We start from the raw sequence: 23407 nt of genomic DNA on the forward strand, positions 1-23407 counted from the left end.
AGATTTTTCCTTGATTTCTCTCTTTCATTTTTTTTATTAGTTTTCTTTAGGGTTTTTGGGGTTTGTTTTGGTTTGGTTTGGTTTGGTGGGGGTTTTTTGGTTTTTTTTTTTTTAAATAGAGTAAGAATAAAAGCTTTTGACTAACTGTTTTGTAGGTTTTCCATTCTTGTTGCATCAACATTAATTGTTTCTGATGTATTTATCCTATAGAAACCTTGTTGCCATTGTTGACAGATGGAGTTCCCTTTTATGTCAGGAGTGTAATTTTTTAATGAGCACTAGATTAAAGGTTCTCTTTTGCTCCTTTTCTTTGAAAGAAAATGTGAAAGGAAAAATGAAAATAACTTTCATAACAAGATACTGAAAAAGCATTCCATATATGCTCTAAAAGAGATTTAGATTTTACAGCACCAAACAACTAAATATTCACATAGAGCATTACTGAGGTATTGTTTTCTCAGAGCATTTTCCTTTTCTGCAAAATAATGGCCGAAGACAATTCAGGGCTCTGGTTTAAGTAACTGAAGTTATAAACACTCTTTGAAGTTTTTACAGTTCTCTTTCAAAGCCTTTTACTTAAAGTAGCATGAACTACATTCAGCTTCCAACAGTAAAAATACAGTATCATTTGAATATATATAATAGACTTTCTATAAAAATATACTGGTGACTATATAAAAAATGTAATCTACAATGTATAAATAACCCAGTCTTATGTTTGTCTCAAAAGAAACAGCAGATTTGGAATTGTCTTCTAGCCCTCCAGATAGACTTTTCTAGTCCTCTGATGTTCTGGAGAACTGTATTTCTACTTTGACTACAGAAGCATCATGGGCGGGGTTCTTTTCCCCTGAGGAAAGGCATAAAGGGGTTAAATAAATATTCCCAGAAGTAATGTTGTTGTTTGCAGTGGAGTTGAGGACTGTAGTTCCAGTTTTTATGAGTCACTTAAAGCAGAATGTTAGTGCTTGTTTAATTTTAAAACACCTGGAAAGGGCTTGGCTTGAATCACTGCAGTGACGCTTTAGAAGGTGATATAATCTGCCGCTGAGAGCATAAATTTCTTCTGCAGACAAAGAGACTGTTCCCATGCTCAGATCTGGTGCTTGATTACAATCTTTCAATACAGTACATTGAAACAGTAGTACAGTGAGCTACTGAGAAGTCATGCACTCCTTAATCCAGCTAAAGAACTTTGGTTCTTGCTCCACAGCTGATCATTTTTAAAGCAGGAATTGATTAAAATATTTATGTCTCATATTTTGAATGTTTCAGTTTATCTAGGTATGTGTTTAAGTGAGAGATTCAGAACTCAGGGATGTGATTTAGAAAGTATATTAATTACAATTTATGAAAGAAAATGTGTTTCTCTTTAGATCTTGCTTTAACTTTTTGCTTTTGACTTAGAAAATTCTCATTTGTTTTGACAGATTTTTTGAGAGAATATTTACCAAAACGTAGAATACAGTTTCTTAATCTGTTGTCAAAAAATGTGTTCATTGTATACTTCTATGTGAAGTGCTACTCGTGTTGACTCACAGTAAAAGTTTCTCCTACAGGTGAAGTAGATATGCCAAAGAAAGAAAAGTATGGGAATCTGAACAACCTTTCATGGCCACTGAGAAAGAAGAACTAGGAATCAATTTTTTCATCTAAATATTACACTGCTACTTAATATTACAATTCTACTTAAAATATATCACACTGGTAATTGTTAATCACTGTAATAGGTATACAAGGAAATCAAGACCTGACTGTATCATGTTTGGGTTTTTTCAGCCTTGTAATGTGTGGTCTTTTAGAAAGTATATGTCATGGTTTAACCCCAGCCAACAAGCAGTATGTACTATTTTTGACATTTTCAGCAAAATATGTTTGATAAACTTCTTTAGTTAAATACTTACATGTTTCAATTTCTCTTTTGTGATAGCTCTCTGAGAAATATGGAGTCCATGTTTGTGGAGAAGGAGGAGAATATGAAACATTCACTCTGGACTGCCCTCTGTTTAAGAAGAAAATAGTTGTGTAAGGAACAGTTTCTTCTTTTTCCTTATAACAAAGCAATGAGAGCATCTTAAAATTTAGTTTGAGACAACTAGAGGTGGTAGGAGGCACCACATGGCATTTGCAGAGGTAAAACGTTCTCTAAGTTCACAGACACTCATGTTGTTTAACACTGGCAAAGTCCTCTGGAAACCTAAATCAATACCTGACGCGATGAGGCGTTCATAGAGGGCTATAAACTTTTTAGACATTTGCACTTTCGTTTACTTGCTGATTATGGCCTGCAGTAAAACTGGTACCTATACGCTGACATTTTTATCCTTTCATGAAGTGTGAATTGCCTGTAATATTTATCTTTCATTACAGCTAAATTTGATAAAGTGCCACATCAGTAGCCTGTGGATTCCATTAACTGTGTATGTGTGTGTGTGTAAGTTTAGTAGCTTAGAATGATAACAATAAACACTTTTCTTCAATTACTAGAGGATATTTTAAATACAAACTTTGTATGAATCTGTCTCAGTTACACTGAATAGTTCGTTCCTTTGACATTAATTGCTAAAATCTGTGTAGTGAACTGTGGAAAATATTTGTGTCTTGTTTCTTATTAGCCTGTTAAGTAGCTAGGCCTGCTTGCTTCAAGTGAAATATTTTGACTGCTGTTCTTTTTCTGAAGAACATAAACAGACCAGTAATCATTTATTGGTGACTGATTCTCAGTCATTTTAGTGCAGGTCCAGATTATAGAGCATATAGACACGATTAAGGCTTTCATGGTGCAGGTCCATTTGTTTCACTTTTCTGTAAGATTGGGGTCTGTCTCTGTGAGGAATAGAGAACCAAGAACTGTTAGCTCCATTTCATTGCATGGCATTAGGGAGGAGAAGATCAATAAACAAAGGGGTTAAAGCATTGGCGGCTAATCTGGCAGATATCCACTGAAATACTGGTTGATTATGCTGGGGATCAACCAAAGAGCAGTTTAAGTAGGAATATATTATAATATATTCTAAATGTATATCTGCCTATCAGTGATATAGAGATAGTTCAAGTGACTAGGAAAAGCTGAAGCAGAAGTGGTCTGGCTGAGTTGTCTTTATTTCTCTTGGTGATATTCCAAATAATAAAAGTTAAAAATAAAAGCACAAAAAATACATAAAAGACAAATATTTAAATCAGTGGGTATTTAATAATAAATATATGGCACAGTGGACTTTTAAACAGTTATTCAACTAGTTTTAAATATACATTTCTGTAATGGAAACTGAATAGAACACTGGCATTGTGGGTCTCTGGCTTGATTAGCCCTGCTTATCTCTTACATTATTCATGTCATAAAGACATGCTCTTTGAGGGATCATGCATGTGAAATCTATTGCTGTATGAACTTCACAAGAAAAATATTTTGCTGTTTCTTCTTTAAATAAGTTATGAATCTTTTTCTACTTTGTATTCTTGCTTTTCATATACGCTGTATCTAAACACTTTTTAATCATGTTAACTCTGCTAGTAGAGTTTCTAAATGTTCAGATATACATGGTTCAGGTATACATCTCTCCTGGTTTCAGCTAGGCCAGGTTTAGATTTTTGCAATAGCTGGGAGGCAGCCTGGCCAAGGACCCTAATGTTATTTGATACGACCTCACTCATTGCCAGGGCTGGGGGAAAGGGACTCAGGAACTCTGTCACTTTCTGAGAGAAGTGTGTTCCTTCCAGTTGAAAAAAGGTGGCAGAGGGGGAGCCATCTGTATTGTTCATTGTAGCAGCGTCCTCAATGTGCATTTTTGAATGTGAATCACTCGCTCTTGTATTCTTTTATTATTAATATTGTGCTGTTATTGTTCATTTTCTTATCTCAGTGCTGCCACCAGTAAGTTCTTTTCTGAACCCATGATCTTTGCCTTTTGTGCCTCCAATTTTCAACTCCATCCCACCACATGGGGAGTGGAAAACGGGCAGGGGCAGTGAAAGAGAGAAGTGTGTGCTTTTGGAGAGTCTCAGTGGTGGCACTGAATTTGGGAGTACCGTACCTAAAGCAGGACTACGTCCTGATACAGTTTTTAAAGCTTAAATGGAGTTGTAAGCGTTACAATTTGGAGGTTAAAACCTGACAGGATTTTCAAGATCCCTAAATTCCTGTACAACTCCAAAACATCTCCTGAGTTGAAAGTTTCTGAGGAAGACATTGAAGAATACTTTTACCTTCTAAACAGGTATGATGGATTAACCTTGGCTGGCTTCCAGGTTCTCACCAAGCTGTTCTCACTCTCCCTCTGTAGGAAGGCAGGGAGCATAAAGAAGTTAAAAAGATTTGTAGGTCAAGAAGAGAGCAATGTGATGACTTAACAGTTACTGTCATGCGAACCCACATTCAACTGGGGAAAAATAATTTAATTTAAAAAATAAAAAAGTAGAATAGTGGGAAGTAAATACACCTTCTCTCCTCACCTTGTTCTTCCCAGGCTTAGCTTCACTTCCTCATTCCTGACTTTTCCACATCCTCCTCAATGAGCAGTGCAAGGAGGTAGACAATGAAACTCTGGACAGTTCATAACTCTGTGTCTTTGCTGCCCCCTTCTCTTAACACTTTTCCCCTCCTCCTGCCTGGGTCTTTTCCATGGCTCTGTCATGAACTGTTACCATCTGTGTCCTTCCCACCAGGCAGATTCTTCAAGAACTGCTCCAGTGGATGTGCTTTCCAATGGAGCATGGTCCTTCAGGAACAGACTGTTCCTCACAGGTCTTCCATGGGACTCAGTCCGGTCAGAAGCACTGCTTGTGTGTGGGTTTCTGCGCAGACTGTGGTGTGTGTATCTACTCTGGTGTGGTCCTTCCTGGCCTGCAGGGGAGCAACCTGCTTCACCATGGTCTTTTCCACAGGCTATGTAGAATCTGTTCTGGCATTTGAAGCACCTCCGCTCACTTCTTCTGCACTGACCTTGGTGTCTGCAGGGCTGTCTCTACCATGTTTTTCTCACTCCCGTTGCAGCCTAGTTTTAAAATATTTTATCACTGAGACACCACCAATGTTGCTGATGAGCTCAGCATCCTTTGGTCTCATGTTATAGAGACCACCTCTAAACACTAACCCCTACCACCAAAACCTTGCCACATAAAGCTAAAACAACAGGAGAAAATCTAGTATGCCTTTCAATTGTAACACTACTTGTAGGTAGTGTTTTCACTGGTCAATGATTTTTACCCTCTTAAACTTGGCAAAATATGTTTCTACAATATATCCTTGCAAAATAAAGAAATATGCGGGTTCAGGAAAAAATAAAACACAACCTTGAATGGTACTTACTTCGGAGAAATGGGAGTCTCTTTATTGTAAGACTGTATGACGAATTTTGCTTCTGAATGTTAAGTTGAATTCTTGCCATTCTTCTCTGTCTTCATTAAAAATGTGCCTCACAAAGGAAGCGTGACAGATTGAGTGAAACATATATGTGAAAATAAACAATATCTAGTAGTGAAAGCAAAATCTTATGACCAAAATATTAAACAAGAGTCAGATTGGGATTTATCTGGTTGTCCCAGGTAGTCTGTTACAATCCATTTGTCAGCTTTCCTCCTCTGTGTGTTTGAAATGTACCAGGCATTTCCTGTCCTTCTTATGCTGATATTTAAAGTGCAATTGATCAATGTTTCTTGACATTTTAAAGATCTATTTCTCATCTATATGAACACCATCTGTCCTGGTTTAGGGCAAATTTGGGTGGAAACCTCTGAACAGGGTCCCTCTTGGAAGCAGACTCAAATGGCCCCTCCCCCACTTGTCTGGGTGAAAAATCTCCTCAGAGAAAAGTGGAAAAGACTATTTATTTAACAAAGTGCCCACAAGCACAAAAATTAATAACATGAAACAACAAAATCTCTTGCTGCTCCGAAGAGAGATGGCAAAATTGAGGAAGTCCTTGCTGTGGGTGAAGCTTGGATCGCTCAGTCTCTTATCAGTCCCTCCGGTGCTGGAAAGTGCCATTCTGGGCCCCAGTGGGCCACAGGTGTGAGCTCCTGGTGCGCTTCTGGGCTTTTTCAGTCCAGAGCAGGTTTTAACAGTCCCAAGAGAAAAAGAAAAAAAAAAAAAAAAAAAACAAAACAACAAAACAATCCAGGGAGCTTCTCTGCCTCAGCTACCTAAACTAACTAAAGGGAAAGAGATCTCTATCCTGCTGTCTGTCTGTGCCTCAGACAACACAGTCCAGGTGGAATGTGGAGGAGTGAGTGCAGTATCTGCAAACAAACTGTGCGCTGCTTCTTTCCCCACCTTCACTCTCAGAACTAGGCTTAAAGGTACAGAACTCAATATCCAACACAAACAGAACAGACAATTGGGGATACAAGTATCATAAAGTCACCCTAGGACACCATCTAGTATCTACTCTTGTGATAAAGGCCTATTTGTTTATGGAATGCTGAATAGTTTGATCTTTTGGAGAATGAATTATCACATTTGAAATATTTGGGAAATACCATTTTCCTTTATATACCTTACTATTAGCTCCGTGTTTAGTCTTGTAAGTCTAGGTTTGGAGTTAAAAACAAAATCATAAAATTATAATTTCTGTAAACATGAAAAAATAGTCATGTTCTGAGAAGCGTTGATTGTACTCTGTCTTTTTCTGACTTGAAATATTTGTCCTGAGAAAGTGCTACAGAGTGTTTTAAAATGATTAGATGCTTTCTAGATCTTCAGGAAGTCTTGAGAGATCAGATGATTTTGATTTCAAAACAAATAGCTGATTGAAACAGCTTTTCAACTATTCTTCATTTTTTTCAGTCTTCTGAAAATTTCCTTAGCAAAATTCCTGTTTCCATTACAATCAAACATGAATCATCTTAGATAGTTAAGTTCCTACTCAAAATTCAGGCTTTTAGTGTGAAATGGCCTTAGATAATTTATTGGGGTCTGTCAAATCACTGTTTTAAATCTCTGCTCTTCTGGGTTTTGTGTTGGTTGGGGTTTTTTTTACTATTTCCCAAGCTGGATATCACATGTTAAGTTCAGGACTTCATTAGTTTTTTTTAATTGGAGACTAACTGGATGCAAACAGAACTATTCTGCTTTCCACCTATTTTTTTCTACTGATTTCTGTTAGAATTAAAAGACACCATTGTCGTTTGAAAATTGTTTTAATCTTAAAGAACTGTGTATAAAGTATCTTATATATAAATAAATTTAAACAATATTTTAATGATAAAGAATCTTGATAATTACTTTCAAGAATGAAACTGAGGCCTATTTATCAAAATACTTAAAAAGTTTGCTTGAAGTGGATCTTCTTATGTTAAAGGTATTTCTCATTATTGTGTGATGTTTTATTATTTTTACATCCCCAAAAACATTTTATAGAACAGATATTTCGGTTAATTTTACACTTTTGTTGAGGAGCTGGGATCTGGACAAAGCTTCAACTGCTTTGAGTATGCATTGGTGTTATGTGGCATTACTAGAAATCTGTCTATATCATCTCTTTGAACACTATGAAGGTACCAAGGGGCAGAATGCTTTCTGGGAAATTATGTGTGTCCTTAGCCTAACTTTCAACAATTTTCAGATTTTCGTGTACTGAATCTGAAATTTCTCTTATGTTTTCCTTGAGTTTCTCACCTTCTGATGTTTGTTTCTTAGAGCTACCTTTTTCTTAAGAAGTAAAACTGTGCAGATGGATATAACAGATACTGCCTCTTGTGAATCAAAGTGTGACAGATTGTGTCTGTAAAAATGAAAACTAAAATTAACTAATTTGAATCAGCACACAGGAAATCTAACATTATTACCAACACATTTGGCATTAAAAAGTTGTGTCTAGTAGTCTTCACTATCAGATGCAAGATGGCTGGATCAGTCAATTTCTTAGTGTGCAATACTATGTTGTTGTAGTATGTTGTTAATACTTCAAAAACTAATCCCTGGAGCATTAATCAAAACAATGGACTTTTGAAAAATCTCCTGTTGATGAAATTTAAAGTTTGCTTTATGTGTTAGTCTCTGGCATCTAAAACAAAGTGTAGTTTATACTTTCCTAGACTACAGCTAATTCTCTTAATACTGGTCTGGAAGTGTGGGAAAATAGTGGAAGATTGGCAAGGAGGGTTGTAAATACACTCAAGTGACTTGCAGCTGGGGTGTCAAAAACACATGTATCATAGTAATTGTTTTTGGCCTCATGTTGGATGAGTAGAGAATCTGTGTTTAGATAGCATAGGACTGTGATAGACTATGGGGGGGCCTATTGCACATGCTTGAGACTTCTGCCTGGCTGTGGGAAAGATCAGAGCACAGTGGGATATTGCGCCTGTGCAAATCCCTGAGATACAGGCAACACCTGAAGCTTTGGTGATGCTCTAGCAGGGAGCAAGTCTCTGCAGTGGCTGTGTCCCTTCTTTTGTGCCCCTGCCTGAACACTGCTTCAGGGCTCCCAGGTGGAGAGGTAACGAAAACAAGCTGACTATTTCCATTTAATCTGTGGTTTTATGGCTGTTGCTGCATTTCCTGTGCCAGCTCACACAGGGAGTATGCTTTATTCCTTTTGAAAATTCTTGAAGGTGACGTATTGTTCAACAATATGATTTTATATAACTACTTCTTCGTAATTTATATGAAAACATTGATAAGAAATTAATAGTATTTCAATGAGTTACCTGAGATTTTGTGTTATACAGTGACTAAGTGTTGTCTCTATATAAAATTATGTACTATACTATTTGATGATAAAAATCTTGTATTTCAGAGATTCAGCCAAGGTGGTCATGCATTCGGCTGATGCATTTGCACCTGTTGCCTACCTTCATTTTTCAAAACTTCACCTGGAGAATAAGGCAAGTAGGCTTCAAATGTTGTTTTCCTTTAAAGCCGTGTGCCTGCTTTCTAGTTGTCTTGTTTCGTCACAATTTGGAGTGAACCCTCATATTCTCATGTAGGTGTTACATTTAAATAACAATGTATATATTTAGCTGAATTTCAGAACTTACCCTTAGGAAAGACCAAACACACTTGTGTCAAGTGAATGAATGGAGGTAGTATATTTGTGTGGCATTTTTCATCTTGAAACCTCAAGGTGCTCAGTCAATGTGGTTCAGTCAAGCTCAGGTGCAACCTGGGTAGAACAGCTGCACTTCAGAGCACAACCATATTAGGAAACGGAATGAACAGTATTGATTTGTTGGGAGGTGGCATCTATTTTTGATGTTTGTGTTGTAAAGTGGATGATTTAAAAACTTGCTAACCTGTAAGTGCATGAGTTTCGAATGTTCTGGGTTTAGGTTGTTTTCCGCATGAAAAATACGTCTAATGAATGGCTTCTAATCATGCGGAGATTATCTTGGTCAAAAATTTTAAAGCAATCATTATTAGTTCATTGGAATTAATTTTATTAACTTATGATTCTGTAGAAGGAGCAGAATAGGAGCTCCGGTGTTTTAAATGTTGCAGACTTTAATGTGAGCAGAACTAAGGTCAAAACAGACAATATTTTTCTTTGTATTTGTTTTCACTTTTCTGTTTTTCATTTTATTATTTTACAGTTAATTTTTTTTTCTTCCTGAGCCTCCACAAGTATTAGTATTTTGTTGAAGAGAGTGCATCATGATCTTTCTTCTATTGTTGTAGTCATCTTTTATAGCTCTTCCTGTGTCTTTCTGCACTTTGGTGATAGAAGTACAGAAATGGTTACAGAACATTATTCTACTGGTATTTCAATTTCCATGTCTCTTAAGCAACATTTCCTCCATGTCTTTCAGTAGATCATGCCTTTCCCTCTTCACTCACCTTTTTTTTTTTTTTTTTTTTCAATTTTATTGTTCCAAACAGATAAAATACCTCAATGTTTTTCTTCCATGATGGCCTCATTTTGCCTTGGAAAGTAAATTGTATTTCATCCTGTCAATTTCTAGTTTTGGATTTCTTACAAAAATAAAACACTAAATATTTGTGTGGGAGACTGTGAAAAGGATAATAACTATGTGAAGCAAAACCAAATAGGCTGAATAAAGGAAAATTTGGGACTATGGCATGGTGGGAAAGACTGATAATATATTGATATTTCTTTGGGGGCACTGACTTTATTGCTCATGGCAAACTTGATGTGAAAATGTGCCATACATCACTACAATGTGACAGGCTAGGGAAAATGAAAACCACAAAGCTTTACATAAATCAGGGGAAAAATCATATTAAAATGCATAACATTTGATATAAGAATCAAGATTTTACTTTTATCTGTTCAGTAGTTCTTTTCCCCTTCTTATGTAGATGTTTTAGATTTGGTTAAAGCCTCACACTTTCAGGCATTGTAGTAAATCTTATTTCCAATCCGTTGTAGACGAACCTGTCACACTTAGAAAGGGGTAAGCTTTGCAGCAGATTGCCCTAAATTTTGGTATATTTAAAAGGAAAATAGTCTAATTTTTTGCAGTGGTTATCTCATAAGGAAAAGCATTAATATCTTTTGGCTATAGATTATTTTATGTCATGATAAAATAAGCTAAGTTTTTGAGAAGTTATAAATATGGAGAACCAGTCAGTCTTTCAGACCATAACTGTTTGCATCATTTAACTGCATAATAATAAAGGCATGCCTTCAAGATTGATATGCCTGTAGTATTGTACTTTTGCTCACTATTTGATGCTTATAAGCCTGTGGAAAAATACAAGTATCAGTTAGTATTCAGCACTTAACAGCCAATCCTATAATAATAAAGTACTGCAGGAAAAAAAACTGCTTCAGAAGGAGAACTAATTTTAGTTTGAGGCTTTCAAGGGATTACTGAAAATTGGGAAAAATAATACACCATTATGAACAATGTGTAAAAGTAGCCACTTTTGTAAGCACTTTGTAGAAAATATTAATAGACTCCACAGTGAAGTGTAATTCTAATAAGAATTATGACATCAGTTTTGTTATCATTTCTGCTTTGAGGTAAACATATTTTTAACTGTATTGTATATTAATTTTGTCTTTGTTATTTGCCACAGATATTAATTTTGCATTCCTTGAATTTACTTTTAAAATAATTTTGCAATTATAGCTAGTGCACCTTAGTCTCTGCTGTCTTTCCTCCTCTATAATGCATTTTCTTTAGCTAAATCTCTTCATGTTTGACTGCAAAGCCTGCCTAGAAATTTACATTGTTTCTGGCAGCGAAATGAACCCTTGAGCCTAGGAGAACATAACACCGTACTCACTGTTCTGGTTTAATATATTTCTGTGCAATTTCAAGATTTTTTTTGCATAATAATTGAAGCTTTTTTTAAACACACCCACTTTTCTTTCATAAATAGTCATGCAGAAAAGGCTAAAGAGAAATAAATACTATATTTTATTATTAAAGCTATTAAAAATTTGGTAAACAATTTTTGTAGGCATTTTGCAAAAACCTTAAGAATAAATAGGAGTGGTGATAAAACACTAATGCTCAAAATTTGGGAATGCCTCTTCACTTCAGGGTAAAAAACAAGATCTCCACTATAACACAGATACCTAATTTCATCAATATTTTACTTCACCGAGATAATCACTTCATACACTTAAAATGTAAAATTATTTTTTTTTTCCCACGGGAGACATATTCTAGAGTGTTTGAATTAGGTGTATTGGCCTACTCAATAAAAATTACATTCTGAGTATTTTCAATTAGGAAAAATACAACTGTGAAACAATTTTTTTTCCTTTGTTGGCCTAATGAGCTTGCTTTTATTTTCTGCTATATTCTTTTACTTTATTGTTTTGGCTTTGTAAAGATCAGAAATAGAAATTAAAGCTGTTGGAGCTTCTGCTGATGGGAACATACTTCTGATGACAGTTGTGAACATACTAGCTGTTGTTCATGCTTTCACATTTTCTCTTTCCCGCATTTAATAATGAATACTTTGTTTCCGAATTCCAGTGAGTAGGAACACACACATATCAAAAAATACAACATGGGAAACTGCAGCCCCTTAAGTTTGAGTAGTCCAGAATTAGAGGGAATCATGTAGTTTTCTTTCCACACTTTGCGAAAGAAAGGAACCCATTTGCCTATAAGAGGTACAGGAATCATGCCTGCTGTTACTTTTTCTTATAATAGACCATTGCATTATATTGCCTATTGTAAACTGATATTGTGTTTTCCTGTTTGTAAAATATCTTGACCTTGTAGCTGGAACACATTAGAAGTGCAAGCAGTTTGCCCCTGTTAAATGGCAGGAGATCTATTGTACAGGTCATTTTGGAGAGGATGTTAAAAACGCTTGTAGAGCTCTGCAACTTATACACTTGTGAATTTAGAAAAGGTTTCCGGGAGATACTTGTGTGCCGTGTGCACTAAAGGCACATAATCGTATAGGTTATATATGATTTAACATTGTCATCCATTTCTGTCCAATTGCTCTTTAATTATTTTAGTTTATCTACATTTAGAACTTTAGCTGCAGAATTAGACTTCGTCAGTTATGTCAGGGGGAATAGGAAAGAATTTCAAGTTTCAAAACATGTTTTGTTGGTGGCATTGTGGGTAGCATTTTTTGAATACTTCATCATCATTGAACAATACTTCTCCTAGGCAACCTTTAGTTTCCCTTCTGCATCACAAGGATATAGATTACCCTTGTAGTTTTGTTTTCAAAACTAGATAACAAATACCACAGAACTTTTTTTGTTCTATGATTTATTTCAAACACTAAGATAATACTTAAAGGATTTTATTTTCTACTCTGTTTGATTGCAGATTCAGTCCAGTCCTCTGAGGAAAGATAATTTTTAGTTCTCTTTTCATAATGAAGGTACTTTATTTGAAGATATTTTGGAGTAAAGGACTTTCTTTCCTATGATTCTGTATATTGTACTCAAAATAATGCAAGATACATGTTATCCCTCCCATTATATTTATATCAAGTAGTTCTATTATCAAGGTACATCACGAAGAATAAAGAGACTATCATAATCTTTTGTCTTCTGAGCTCTCTGCTCCACTGTATTCTCATTGCTGCTCAGTGGGAGAGTTATCAGTTTTAGAATTGTGTTGTGATAGGTTTTTATACCAGTTTCTGTAGCAGAGAATGTAAGCTTTTTAAAAAGACAATCTGTTGTTTTCATAAAAGACCACTGCATGGAATTTCAGCTATATCAGTCAAAGTCCTAGCTCCAAGGCTTTTTCTACAGGAGAATTTGGATCTTGGAACACTCGTGCATTTGCTTAACTTCATTCTGAGCGCACTTGCATCAATGACATGAGTTATGTGAATATAGTTAAGTGTATGCATGCATGCAGGCTCTGATCCAAAATTAGGTTGGTATCACAATGTACAGTGGGTGTGGGAGAAACTGTGTAACAAATGGGAAAATATATTACTTCTGTGAAGTAACGTGAAAATGTTATGTGATAAAATAGGTTCTGTAAGATTTAATTAAAATGTCATTATAGCAAGCTTGATTTTTTTTCTTTTTAAAGTGATGAGAATAATATTCAGGGAAAGTTACTCTGTTTGTGGCAGTCTGTAAGTTTTAGCTTCTTAGATTACTTCCTCTGTTGAGAGGAATGGAAGACCAACATTTGTATGGATTTAAATATAGCTACTAAACAGACTATGGCAGCTCTGCTTAGGCTGGCATTGAGCCTGTTGTTCCTTGAGTGCCAGGTTCCACACCTAATACTTCTGCTGTAGCCTGCACCTGTGCTGCTGTGGGAAGTGATTGACTTCCAATGGTTTTGGAGCCTTGAATAAGTCTTTGTGATGTATCATAGGCATTGAAATCAACAGACATCCCTAATATTTTTACAGACTTTGCATCTTACAAGAGATTTCTGATATTTCACAATAATTTCCAAAAATTTTGCAACTGACCAGGTTTTTATGTATGTGTGGAAACAGAGATGTATCATTTTATTTATCTCTGTGAAGAATTATTGATAGAAGCTAAATTATTTGTAAAATATGGAATTACTTAGGAAAAAGAGATGTGACTAGATGATACGAAAATTTCACATGGCATCAGTTTGGAATGTTTGTAACATTAGCAAATTACAAAGCTACGGGGGGGTTCTCTGTGTTATACCCGACCAGTTGTGATAGAGTCTGTGAGGCTCACTCCATACCCATAATTTTTTTTTTTATGAAGCACATCTTGCAGAAGTAATGTTTTGAAGTGTAGATGAAAGCATTTTAACTGGTGGCATAAAAATGGAATAGGTGCTCTTTTCATGTTCACTTGCAGAGCATATAAATTTGGTCCTCCAGGTTAGGGAGTGAAGAGAAGTTACAGATCTTTAACAGCAGCCTTAGAAGATATTTCTATCTCTAGTCCTCTTGAAATGTGATTATGTAAAGCTTAATAAAAGGGAGTAAAAAACTGGCAAGCTGGAACTTTTTCCTTTCCAGTTAACAGGGTTTTTTTTCCTTCTGATGGATTTTTATAGCATAGTGAAGTTAAAATCCATGTGATGTAAAAACAAAACCCAAAGCAGCAGTGTAGTTGCATCATTCACATCACCATGCCTGTGCATGCTTACTCAGGGGTAGGACCAAGAGGTGCAAACTTTGCATGTGTTACCTTAGAACACCCCTGAACATCCATGCTCCAATGCATGTTGGTTGTTTCATGGTGGATGCTACGAATCACTAAGTGAAAGTAATTTATTTAGTAAAACAAGAATTTGTAGGAAGCAAGTGGTAGCACTTCTAGCATGTGATGCTGCTGTACATTCTGTGTCTCCATGAAGTGCTAACTTGTAGATAAAAAAATAAGAAACTTTTTAAAGAATTTAATTTTCTTGGATCTTGTAGCTTAAACCTAAGATCTTTTTCAATTTCAGATTTGTGTTCCTGCTTCTTTTTTTTTTTAAGTCATACCTGAAGGCTTAGGAGCAGTCAGGCATCCCTCTGGATAATGGCAAAATGCACCCACTGATGGCCGTAGTCAAAGGTGTAATTCAGTGAGTGGGAAATGGTACAGATGCTGCTGGATGCTTGTCTCTTGTAATGTTGGAATGCGTGTCATGTTTGTGCTAAATTGCAGTTTTTGTCTGGGCTATTATATTGCATCTTCTTGACTTCTTTTAACCTCTGATGTACAATTGATTCATGTAAAGTAGATTATTGGCTTGACTTTCATGTCTTTCTGGGAGGAATGAATAAAATGAATTCCAATCAAAGAACATCAGCCCCTCTTAGATAATAGACTTAGTGTTTACAGTGCTTATAAAACTACCTATGACCTCTTATAGAGTCATCAGAACTGAGCTTCCTCTCAGAGATAATGATCTTTTTGTAATTTAGCCTTTCCTCAGAATTTCCAAATGCAGTCCTTTAACTTAACTGGATCCGTTTTCACTTCAGTGAAGTCAAATATTGAGGTAGGAGTTGAGTTATCACAGTTTTCTGATGCATACTATAGTTTTCTGCCTTTATTTTTCTGACTTTTTTTTGTGATTAATATGAAGAGAAATCTTTAAAGTTGCAATAAAACATGTTCTATTTTCCACAGGAAAGAAAAAAGAATACAGTAAAATTAAATACAATAAAAATTACTTCCCTGTATAATGTTAATATTCTTTCTTATTGACATTTTGCATGGAACATGAATTTGTTAGCTAAAGGAATATTCAGATGTTTCTAATCCCTTGTCAAAGATTTCATGTTTTGTCAACTTTTTATCTTGCCTATTTGGATTTATTATAGTTTTTGTGAATTCAGTATTTAATAAGCCTGCAGTAAAAGGCATAGTTTAGACACTACATGAAATTTGAGATCTTTGGGGAAGAAATTTCCTTGACAGAATCTGGCATTACAGCATGCAGTGGTGTTTGATTACAGTTTCTAGGTAAATTATGACATGATTCATATTGCTTTTAGATAGACAAGTGGTATTACCCAAGCTAGTGGTCCAAAAATCAACATGCTCTGCAGATTAGGCTGAGTGGAAAATCAGATGGGAGAGAGTAAAAGTTCTGATTACTCTAAAATTAAAAAGCAAATTTAAAAAAACCCACAAAAAATGTATGCTGTAATAATGTGGCATGTTGAAAATGTAATGAGCACAGAATTGTTGAAGATTGTCAGTAAGCACTCTGCCAGTGAATTTTGCTTTAAAAGGTATATTGGGTAGTTTTTTCTTCCTGGTCCTGAGAAAGTATTTGGTCAGAATGATTTTCCTTCCTTGTCAAGAAATTACTTCAATGTTTAGATCATGGGAAATATTTTTTTCTGTTATCTCAATTCATACCAAAGCATTTGATGGAAAGGATAGTCTTTGTGAGATAATAGAAAGAGTTGGTTTTTTTTTTACATAGACTGCCTGCATTTGTTGTTCAAAAAAGTTTTAAAACTTTCTTATTAGTCTTTTGCTCTATTTCAAGTATTTAATGACAATGTTAATTATAAAATTATTACTTTTGTGCTTTTGTTCTTTTGTACACTTAGTTTATACTATTTTTTTTAACACATAGTTGTCTTGTATATAATTGTGGGATACCATTTTTCATAATACTATTCTTTCTGTCTTTATTCCTGGGTCTCATCATTTTTCATATCTACTGTCCTCAGTTACCAAGTCTGCTTTTTTCTTCCATTTGATATGTCAACAGGAGTACATTATGTTTTACCAGTTCTGCAATCTAATGGGAAATGCTGCTGCTATTCCTTCATGAATTGTTCTATGATATGTACCTGTTGAGCTATAATATTTTTTGTAACTTAAACATGTATTTGAATGATAAAATGTGCTGATTTCATACTGCTTGATATGCTGTTTACTTGCTTATTTTATAATGTTTGTCTCAAGCAGGAAGAATCCTCAGATACTTCTGTGGTCAGTAGCTGTTCTTGTGAGATAAGCTGCACAGATGATGTTTTCCCTTCATCAGAAGAGTATGTACCACAGAAAAATACTGCAGTCATCTGGAAGACTTTGAAACATAACTCTTTCAATTTCAGTGAGTTTTGCACAGTTTTTAAAAAAATTAGCTAAAAAAGATTGACTATTTCATGCCAGGTGGAATATGCTAATTACTATACAAGCACTCCTGAAAAAAATGTGCTTGACATATAGTAATTAGTCTGAAAAAGAGAGATCCTACTAGAATGAATTTTTCTGATAATAGTCAATAGACCTGTAGAAGTGAAGCATTTCAAGTTAGTTTGTAGGAGCATAACACTTTTTTTTTTCTTTCTTTCTTTCTCTCCCTCTTCCTTTCCGTCTCTTCCTCCTGTGGAAATACCGCAGCATTTCTGTTATACTACTGTACATAGATGGGTAAACTTCCTGAAAACTAAGTTTCACAGCTAACAGTGTTTGGGTATTGAATAGTATTTAGTTCTTTGGTATTTCTTGAATATGGATAAGTGCCTGGTGGGCTTTAAAAATGTCTAATCAGGTTATGCATTTGTAAAATTATCAGAACCGGGTTAAGCACCTAACTTCCAATAAAATTTGGCATATAAGTTTGAAAATCTGTTTTTATGCCACTTGGATACTTTCGAAAATTTTAGCTTTTCAGTGTCACATTTTGTGCCAAGTCTATAACCAAACAGGTTGAGAAATTGTAAAAGATCAGCAAAAATTAAAAGGAGGAGAAAAAGTACTGAAATTCACAGCTAATGTGCTACTTGCATGCATATTTTGTGAAGGCAGTATTGGAGAAGGATTTGGGAGCTTTATTATCAGAACTTACTTTTATATCTCTTCGTAAATATTTTGGAAGATGTTTTTATAGTATGTGGGGTTTTCTTCTGTCTTCTTCTTAAGGAAGTTCTTCTTCCTTAAACAGTTTAAAATGTATCTTTGGTTAATCTGAAACTTTTCATTGTTGTAATCATAGTTCTTTTCTTCATTTCCCATAGCTAAGACATTTCAAAATTCAGGAAAATCCCTGAGTGGTTACCAGTGGTTTTCAGGTATCTCTGCCCACTTCCTTTCGTCAAAAGATAAAAATGCTCAAGATGCAGCACGGGAAGCATTTTCTTCTCTCAGAGGTGCTTTATTCAGTTAATACATTACCTGCTGTCATTGATTGTGTTTTTAATATGATCTTAAGGAAGAATCTGTATTTTTATGTGGTTTTATAACTTTATATGTTGTGGTTGCTGGTTTGCCATCTCATTTTTCATTTGATTGGAACCTTTGATATCAAGACTGCCAGCTTTAATATTTAACACATCATAATTTGACTGACTTTGAAGACCCTGGAAAGCCAGAGTAGTGTTCATATCACTATAAAAACACTATTTCCACAGTACTTGCTCACTTTATAGCATTCTTGAAATATATAGTGTGTGTGAGTATGTATGTGTGCTATAGATGCTGCCTGCTTGCTAAAACACATTTGTAGCTTCCCTAATTTTAAATTAAGTTTTCTAGAAAGCTTATATACATTTTGGCATCTAGGATTAGGTCAGTAGCAGTAAATTTTATTTATATTACTAATGTAAAGACAAAATTGCTACCTTGGGAATCATGAAATCCAGGTTTCTTACAAGATTCTGACATATAAAAAAAAATGTTCATTTTTTTTTGTATTTTTTCATTCTAAAGTTTAAGTAAAGAATGTTTGTACAGGCTTCTTTTCCTTCACGAAATTGGAAATAATTTTTAGTATCTAAGTGGATAAACTCATATTCTTCATTATGAATTTCCCTGAGATATTGTCCTATCATATCTTACATTTTTTGCATGTCCAGCTGAGGATTCATGATTGAATATAGGATGATAAAGAAACTCTAGAATTTTTTTTTCAGAAGCAAAGTTATACTTGGTAGAAGGTCAAAAAGCTAGTTTTTAGTTGTTTGGAAGTCAGCAAGATGGAGATGATCAGACTTTTACTGAAAAAGGCAATAGACTGGTGTAAATCTGCTTATCATCTATAAAGTGAAGCAAAAAGGTTGTGCAGTCTTATTTTCTTCTCATTATATTTGAATGGAAGTTTGCTTGTACAAACACTATGTAATTTTGCCTTAACATCTGCCAAAAAGGGTTGTGTCTGACTAGTGCAGTAGTCTACTGCTTTCAGCAGCTTATTTGCATTACCTATGTGATGGCAAAGAAAAAAAAAGTTTTCTGATCCTTTCCAGAAAATTTCAGTTCTCATGTTTCTTTTAGTTGTTCTCCTTTTGGAAGTGGATGTGGAAACTAAATGAATTATAGTTCTGTCATGACAAACAAAACAATTTCTTTCTGAAAACTTAATCTGCAAATGTGCACAAGGCTTTTTCTGAACACATCTTTCAAATCTCTACAGCAGTTTAGCTTCACTGTGGTGAGAATGGAATAAGCAAAGTACTTCTAAGCTCTTTGCTGAGTTAACTGACTTAACCACCTATAAAGTGAATGAGTGCTGACTAAAGGATTTGGAAATGGAAATTTATTACTAGACGCTATGAAACGTTCTGAAGAATGGATGGAATTCTGTGAAGCCAAGAATGGAAGGAAATACAGTATATTGCTGTTTAAACATTTGTTTTCTTAAACGGTCATGTTAAACATTTTTTTTTAATTATGATTGGAAGATGACAAAGATTAATGTGCTTTGTATAATATAAAGCAACTCTGATGTAGTTGTACCATGGCAAAGTTTCGTAAGCTCAAAGGAAACTGTGGATTTTTACTACGTTAAAATAGGCTAAAGTTCTTAAATACTACTTCCTGTAGACAGTTTGGATACTGTATTTTGTGGGTCTCAGCTAAGGATTCTGGATAACCCCTTAATAAAAAAAACAAAAAAAAACCCCCAAAAAAACCCCAACAAAACAAAATACAACCAACCAACCAAAAACAATCAAAAAAGCTGTACTTCAGTCAATGTAACCTTTCAGGGCAGTTCTGCTTACGGGTGAGTCTCACCTGATCATATTTTGTAAATTATTAGAAACTATGAATGGCTTGAAATTCAACAGAAAGTCTGTAAGTTTTCCCTGTATATCCAGGAGATATGCAATGTAACAGTCCTGTCCCTGAAAAACAGTTGTTGTGAAGAGCCCAAGTGGTGGATTGCTAACTAGTTCATCAACCAGCCTTTCTACTAAAGAGAGTGCTTTGGGAGTCAGTTTTATTTTGATTACAAGATGGGGAGAAGTTATCTCCCACCATTCTTCTAATGCATGCAGGGGAAAAACGGGATAGTACTTTTACTTTAGGGGTATTTTTTAAGTAGAGGTAGAAATTATGAACTTACCCAAATCACTCCCTTCGGCTTACTCTGTGTCCACAAATTAGAGTTAGTTTGTTGTTAGTTTGTTAGTTATATTTTAAATTTAGAGTGGGGATGTTCGTGTGTGCAGAGGTATGTGTCAGTTGGCTGAGGGCTTTTTCCCCCTCCAGTATTTCATATAATGCTGCAGACCTTTTAACTGCAGACCTTACTTCTTGACTAAAGTGCTGGCTAGAAATACAAAAATTATCCTTTTTTCCTCCTTAACTGATGATGTAACAGCTGATATTGACCTAGTGATTGCTATCAGGTAGTATTCAAATACATTTCTATTTCCATACAGAATTGCCATTGTATGCTATTTTATCAGGTGATATTTCTGGACATGTATTATGATTTCATAGGAGTTCTATGTCAATTGCCATATAACTTCTTATATCAGTTGTGCACACTTTCTTTTTTGTAAGCGAGAATTCCCCTCTTCAGGTTGCCTTTGTTATTGGCAGTATGACTAAGTAAAGGTGAGACATTTAGAATGAAGTTCAGTATTGGTGTTACCAAACTAATCTTTATGAAAGGATGCAAAATCCTGAACTGTCTTTAAAAGCACTGAGAAGTTTAGCAGAAAAACTGTTTCTCACTGAGGTGACAACCTTCAGAGATTGTCTTTATACCCTCGTACTTCTCAACTGAAAAACAAATATATAAGTATATATACATGTGCGCACTGTAACATTAAAGGGCAAGATCCCCAAAATTACACTGAGAAGAACTTTACATGGCTCATTTAAATTAGATCAGTTATTCTCTGAATATATCTGTTCTGTATTCAGAGAAGATTTTGTCTTCATTTAGTTTCTGTTGCTCGTGAGCTACAAGAGACACTGCAGAGCTGATCACATATCTTGTTATGTGATGGACATTATATAAGAGTAATACATTCTCTCTGAGCACTATGACTGGAATATTCTATGCATACACATTCAGATGATCTTGACTTCTCAGTATCTCTTCTTCAGCTGTCTGCTTGAGCTTTCTTCTGCTCTTATCTTTCCTTCATTTCTCCTGTGGCCACTTCTGTTTCCTATTGTCTGTCTTGCCATGTATAATTCTTTGTTTATGCAGAGATTATGATTGCAGTGAGAGTTTTTAAAAACAGCTTAGACAAGCATCCCTCTGGAATAGCATATAAATATTTGATCTTTTCCTTGAAGATGGCTATTGTCCCTTCCAGTTCTGTATTTTTGTGATTCAAAGTCTTTTGTTGATTACTAGCTGTCACAGAATGAGCACCCCACCCCAAGCCCCCTCAAGATAATCAAACTTACAGATACAAGTAATTTGGGTTGTAACATATCTACATGCATGAATGCATGATGTGTTTTCAAGGGGCAAGAATTCACCACTGCTCAGAGTGGGTAAAATTAATTTTGTAGTCTGCTTCTGTATATTTGGAAAACTAACGTTAGAAAGAATGTAATGAAAGAAATAAGTATTAAATGGGGAAAGGTAGTATATTGTAAAATCTTCAGTCATGTTTAGACAACAGCTAGATTATTACCAGTTGGTTTTGCTGAACAAAACCAGGACGGCTATGCTGTCTATCTACACATATTTAAAATATTCTGTCTTTAACAGCTATTTTTTTAAATCCTGCAGCTAATTTGGCTTCAGAGGGATTGACCCTGAAGGATATTATTTTGGTTCATCTGTATATGAGGAGGATGAAAGATTTCAGTGTTATAAACTCAGTTTATGTGACAGAATTTGATTTGTGTCCACCAGCAAGGTAGGATTAGACTACTGCTATAGTATATTTATGATGCACTGTAATAGACTGAATTATTGTTGCCATATTTGTGAAGCATTTTACCAAATGTTTGTGTCTCATGGAAGAAGACTTTCTCTGCCTTTTGGAGTATTAACATTACAGTTGCTCATGTCAAAAACACTGGGATTAGAAATTCCTGCTTTAATATATACCATAAGGTTTACAAATGCCCCCACATATGGACTTACAGAAGGATAATACATGGTGTGCAAGTCTTAGTTCTTTTTGACTTGATTGAACTGACAACTGTTTGTATTACTGGGATTTTATTTGCTTTTCTTTTTTGTTTGCATCCCTTGACCTGTTGGCAGTGCTTCTCTGAATGCAACCCAGGATATCATCAACCCTCTTTGCCACAAAGGCGCATTGTTGGCTCATGTTCAAGTTGGTGTCCATCAGGAATCTCCAGTCCTTCTCTGTAAAGCTGCTTTTGAGCTAGTGGGCCCACAGAATATACTGGACCTGGGGTTTGTTCCTCCCCCAGGTGTAGGACTTGCAGCTTCTCCTTGCTGAACATCAAGTTCCTGTGTGCCTGTTTCTTCATCCTGTCAATATCCATGTGGATGGCAACTTGCCAAGGATACGCTCTGCCCCATCATGCAGATTATGAATGAAGATGTTGAACAGGAGTGGTACCAGTATAGGCTCCTGGTTGTTCACCTCTGAGACTTTGTGCCACTGATCCCACCCACTGGGACTGGCTGTTCAGCCAGTTTTCACTCCACCTCACTCCCTGCTCATCTGGCCCATACATCAACAACTTCTCTATGAGTGTGTTACAGGAGAAAGTGTCAAAAGCATTACTGAAAACTTATTACCATTATTAAGTCTTCCTAAAAGTCATGAGGTCTGGAGCCTTCCTAAGTCTTTGTGACAAGTGTTACTCACCTTGTTCCATTTATTTTGTTACATACAAAAGCAAATTATTATCTCAGCAGTTGCTTGGGATTCACATCATGAGATGCTGATAGTTATTTCAAAACTGTATTTAAGCTGTTTCTTTTCTTCCCCGGCCTTTATGCACTTGGCTCTGGTTGAAGACAAGTATGGGATTAGATGGATCTTTGGCTAGATCCAACCTGGTTGTTCTTAATGTCTTGTGTTTCCCTCAGATAATCACACTAGATGGATAGCTTAGCTGCACTTCCATGTTCAGTAAGAATTCAAGTATGAAAAGAAATTACAGTGATGATAAGACTTCTATTTACAGATACACAAAGCATAGTTTTTTCAGTATCTATTGTACAAAACCTTCTATGTTGCATCCAAGTCTACATCTGACATAATGGAATTGCTTGGTGGTTTAGGTGTGCACTATGTGATTCCTGTGTTATTTGGGTGTGGTGGGTTTGTTTTCCATTGGAAATTGGATAAAAAACACCTAGCCCATGAAATTTTTCTTTTTTTAAAAAGATGTGTTAAAGCTAATATTCTGTTTGTATTTTTATTGCC

General features: G+C 35.3%; 1 protein-coding gene across 1 annotated transcript in view; it reads left to right on the forward strand.

Annotated features, from left to right (window-relative positions):
• The window catches only part of DPH6 (diphthamine biosynthesis 6), a 198354-nt gene that overhangs the window by 62135 nt on the left and 112812 nt on the right, over positions 1 to 23407 (forward strand). Inside the window, exons 7-11 of the mRNA XM_066188341.1 lie at positions 1931 to 2025; positions 8739 to 8826; positions 16764 to 16914; positions 17822 to 17953; positions 21784 to 21913. Of these exons, the coding sequence (XP_066044438.1) occupies positions 1931 to 2025; positions 8739 to 8826; positions 16764 to 16914; positions 17822 to 17953; positions 21784 to 21913 (596 nt within the window). The remainder of the gene's footprint in view (positions 1 to 1930; positions 2026 to 8738; positions 8827 to 16763; positions 16915 to 17821; positions 17954 to 21783; positions 21914 to 23407) is intronic.

The sequence above is a fragment of the Chamaea fasciata genome, unplaced genomic scaffold (assembly GCF_029207755.1).
Source record: "Chamaea fasciata isolate MVZ Bird 193981 ecotype frontalis unplaced genomic scaffold, bChaFas1.0.hap1 SCAF_7, whole genome shotgun sequence".
NCBI lineage: Eukaryota > Metazoa > Chordata > Aves > Passeriformes > Sylviidae > Chamaea > Chamaea fasciata.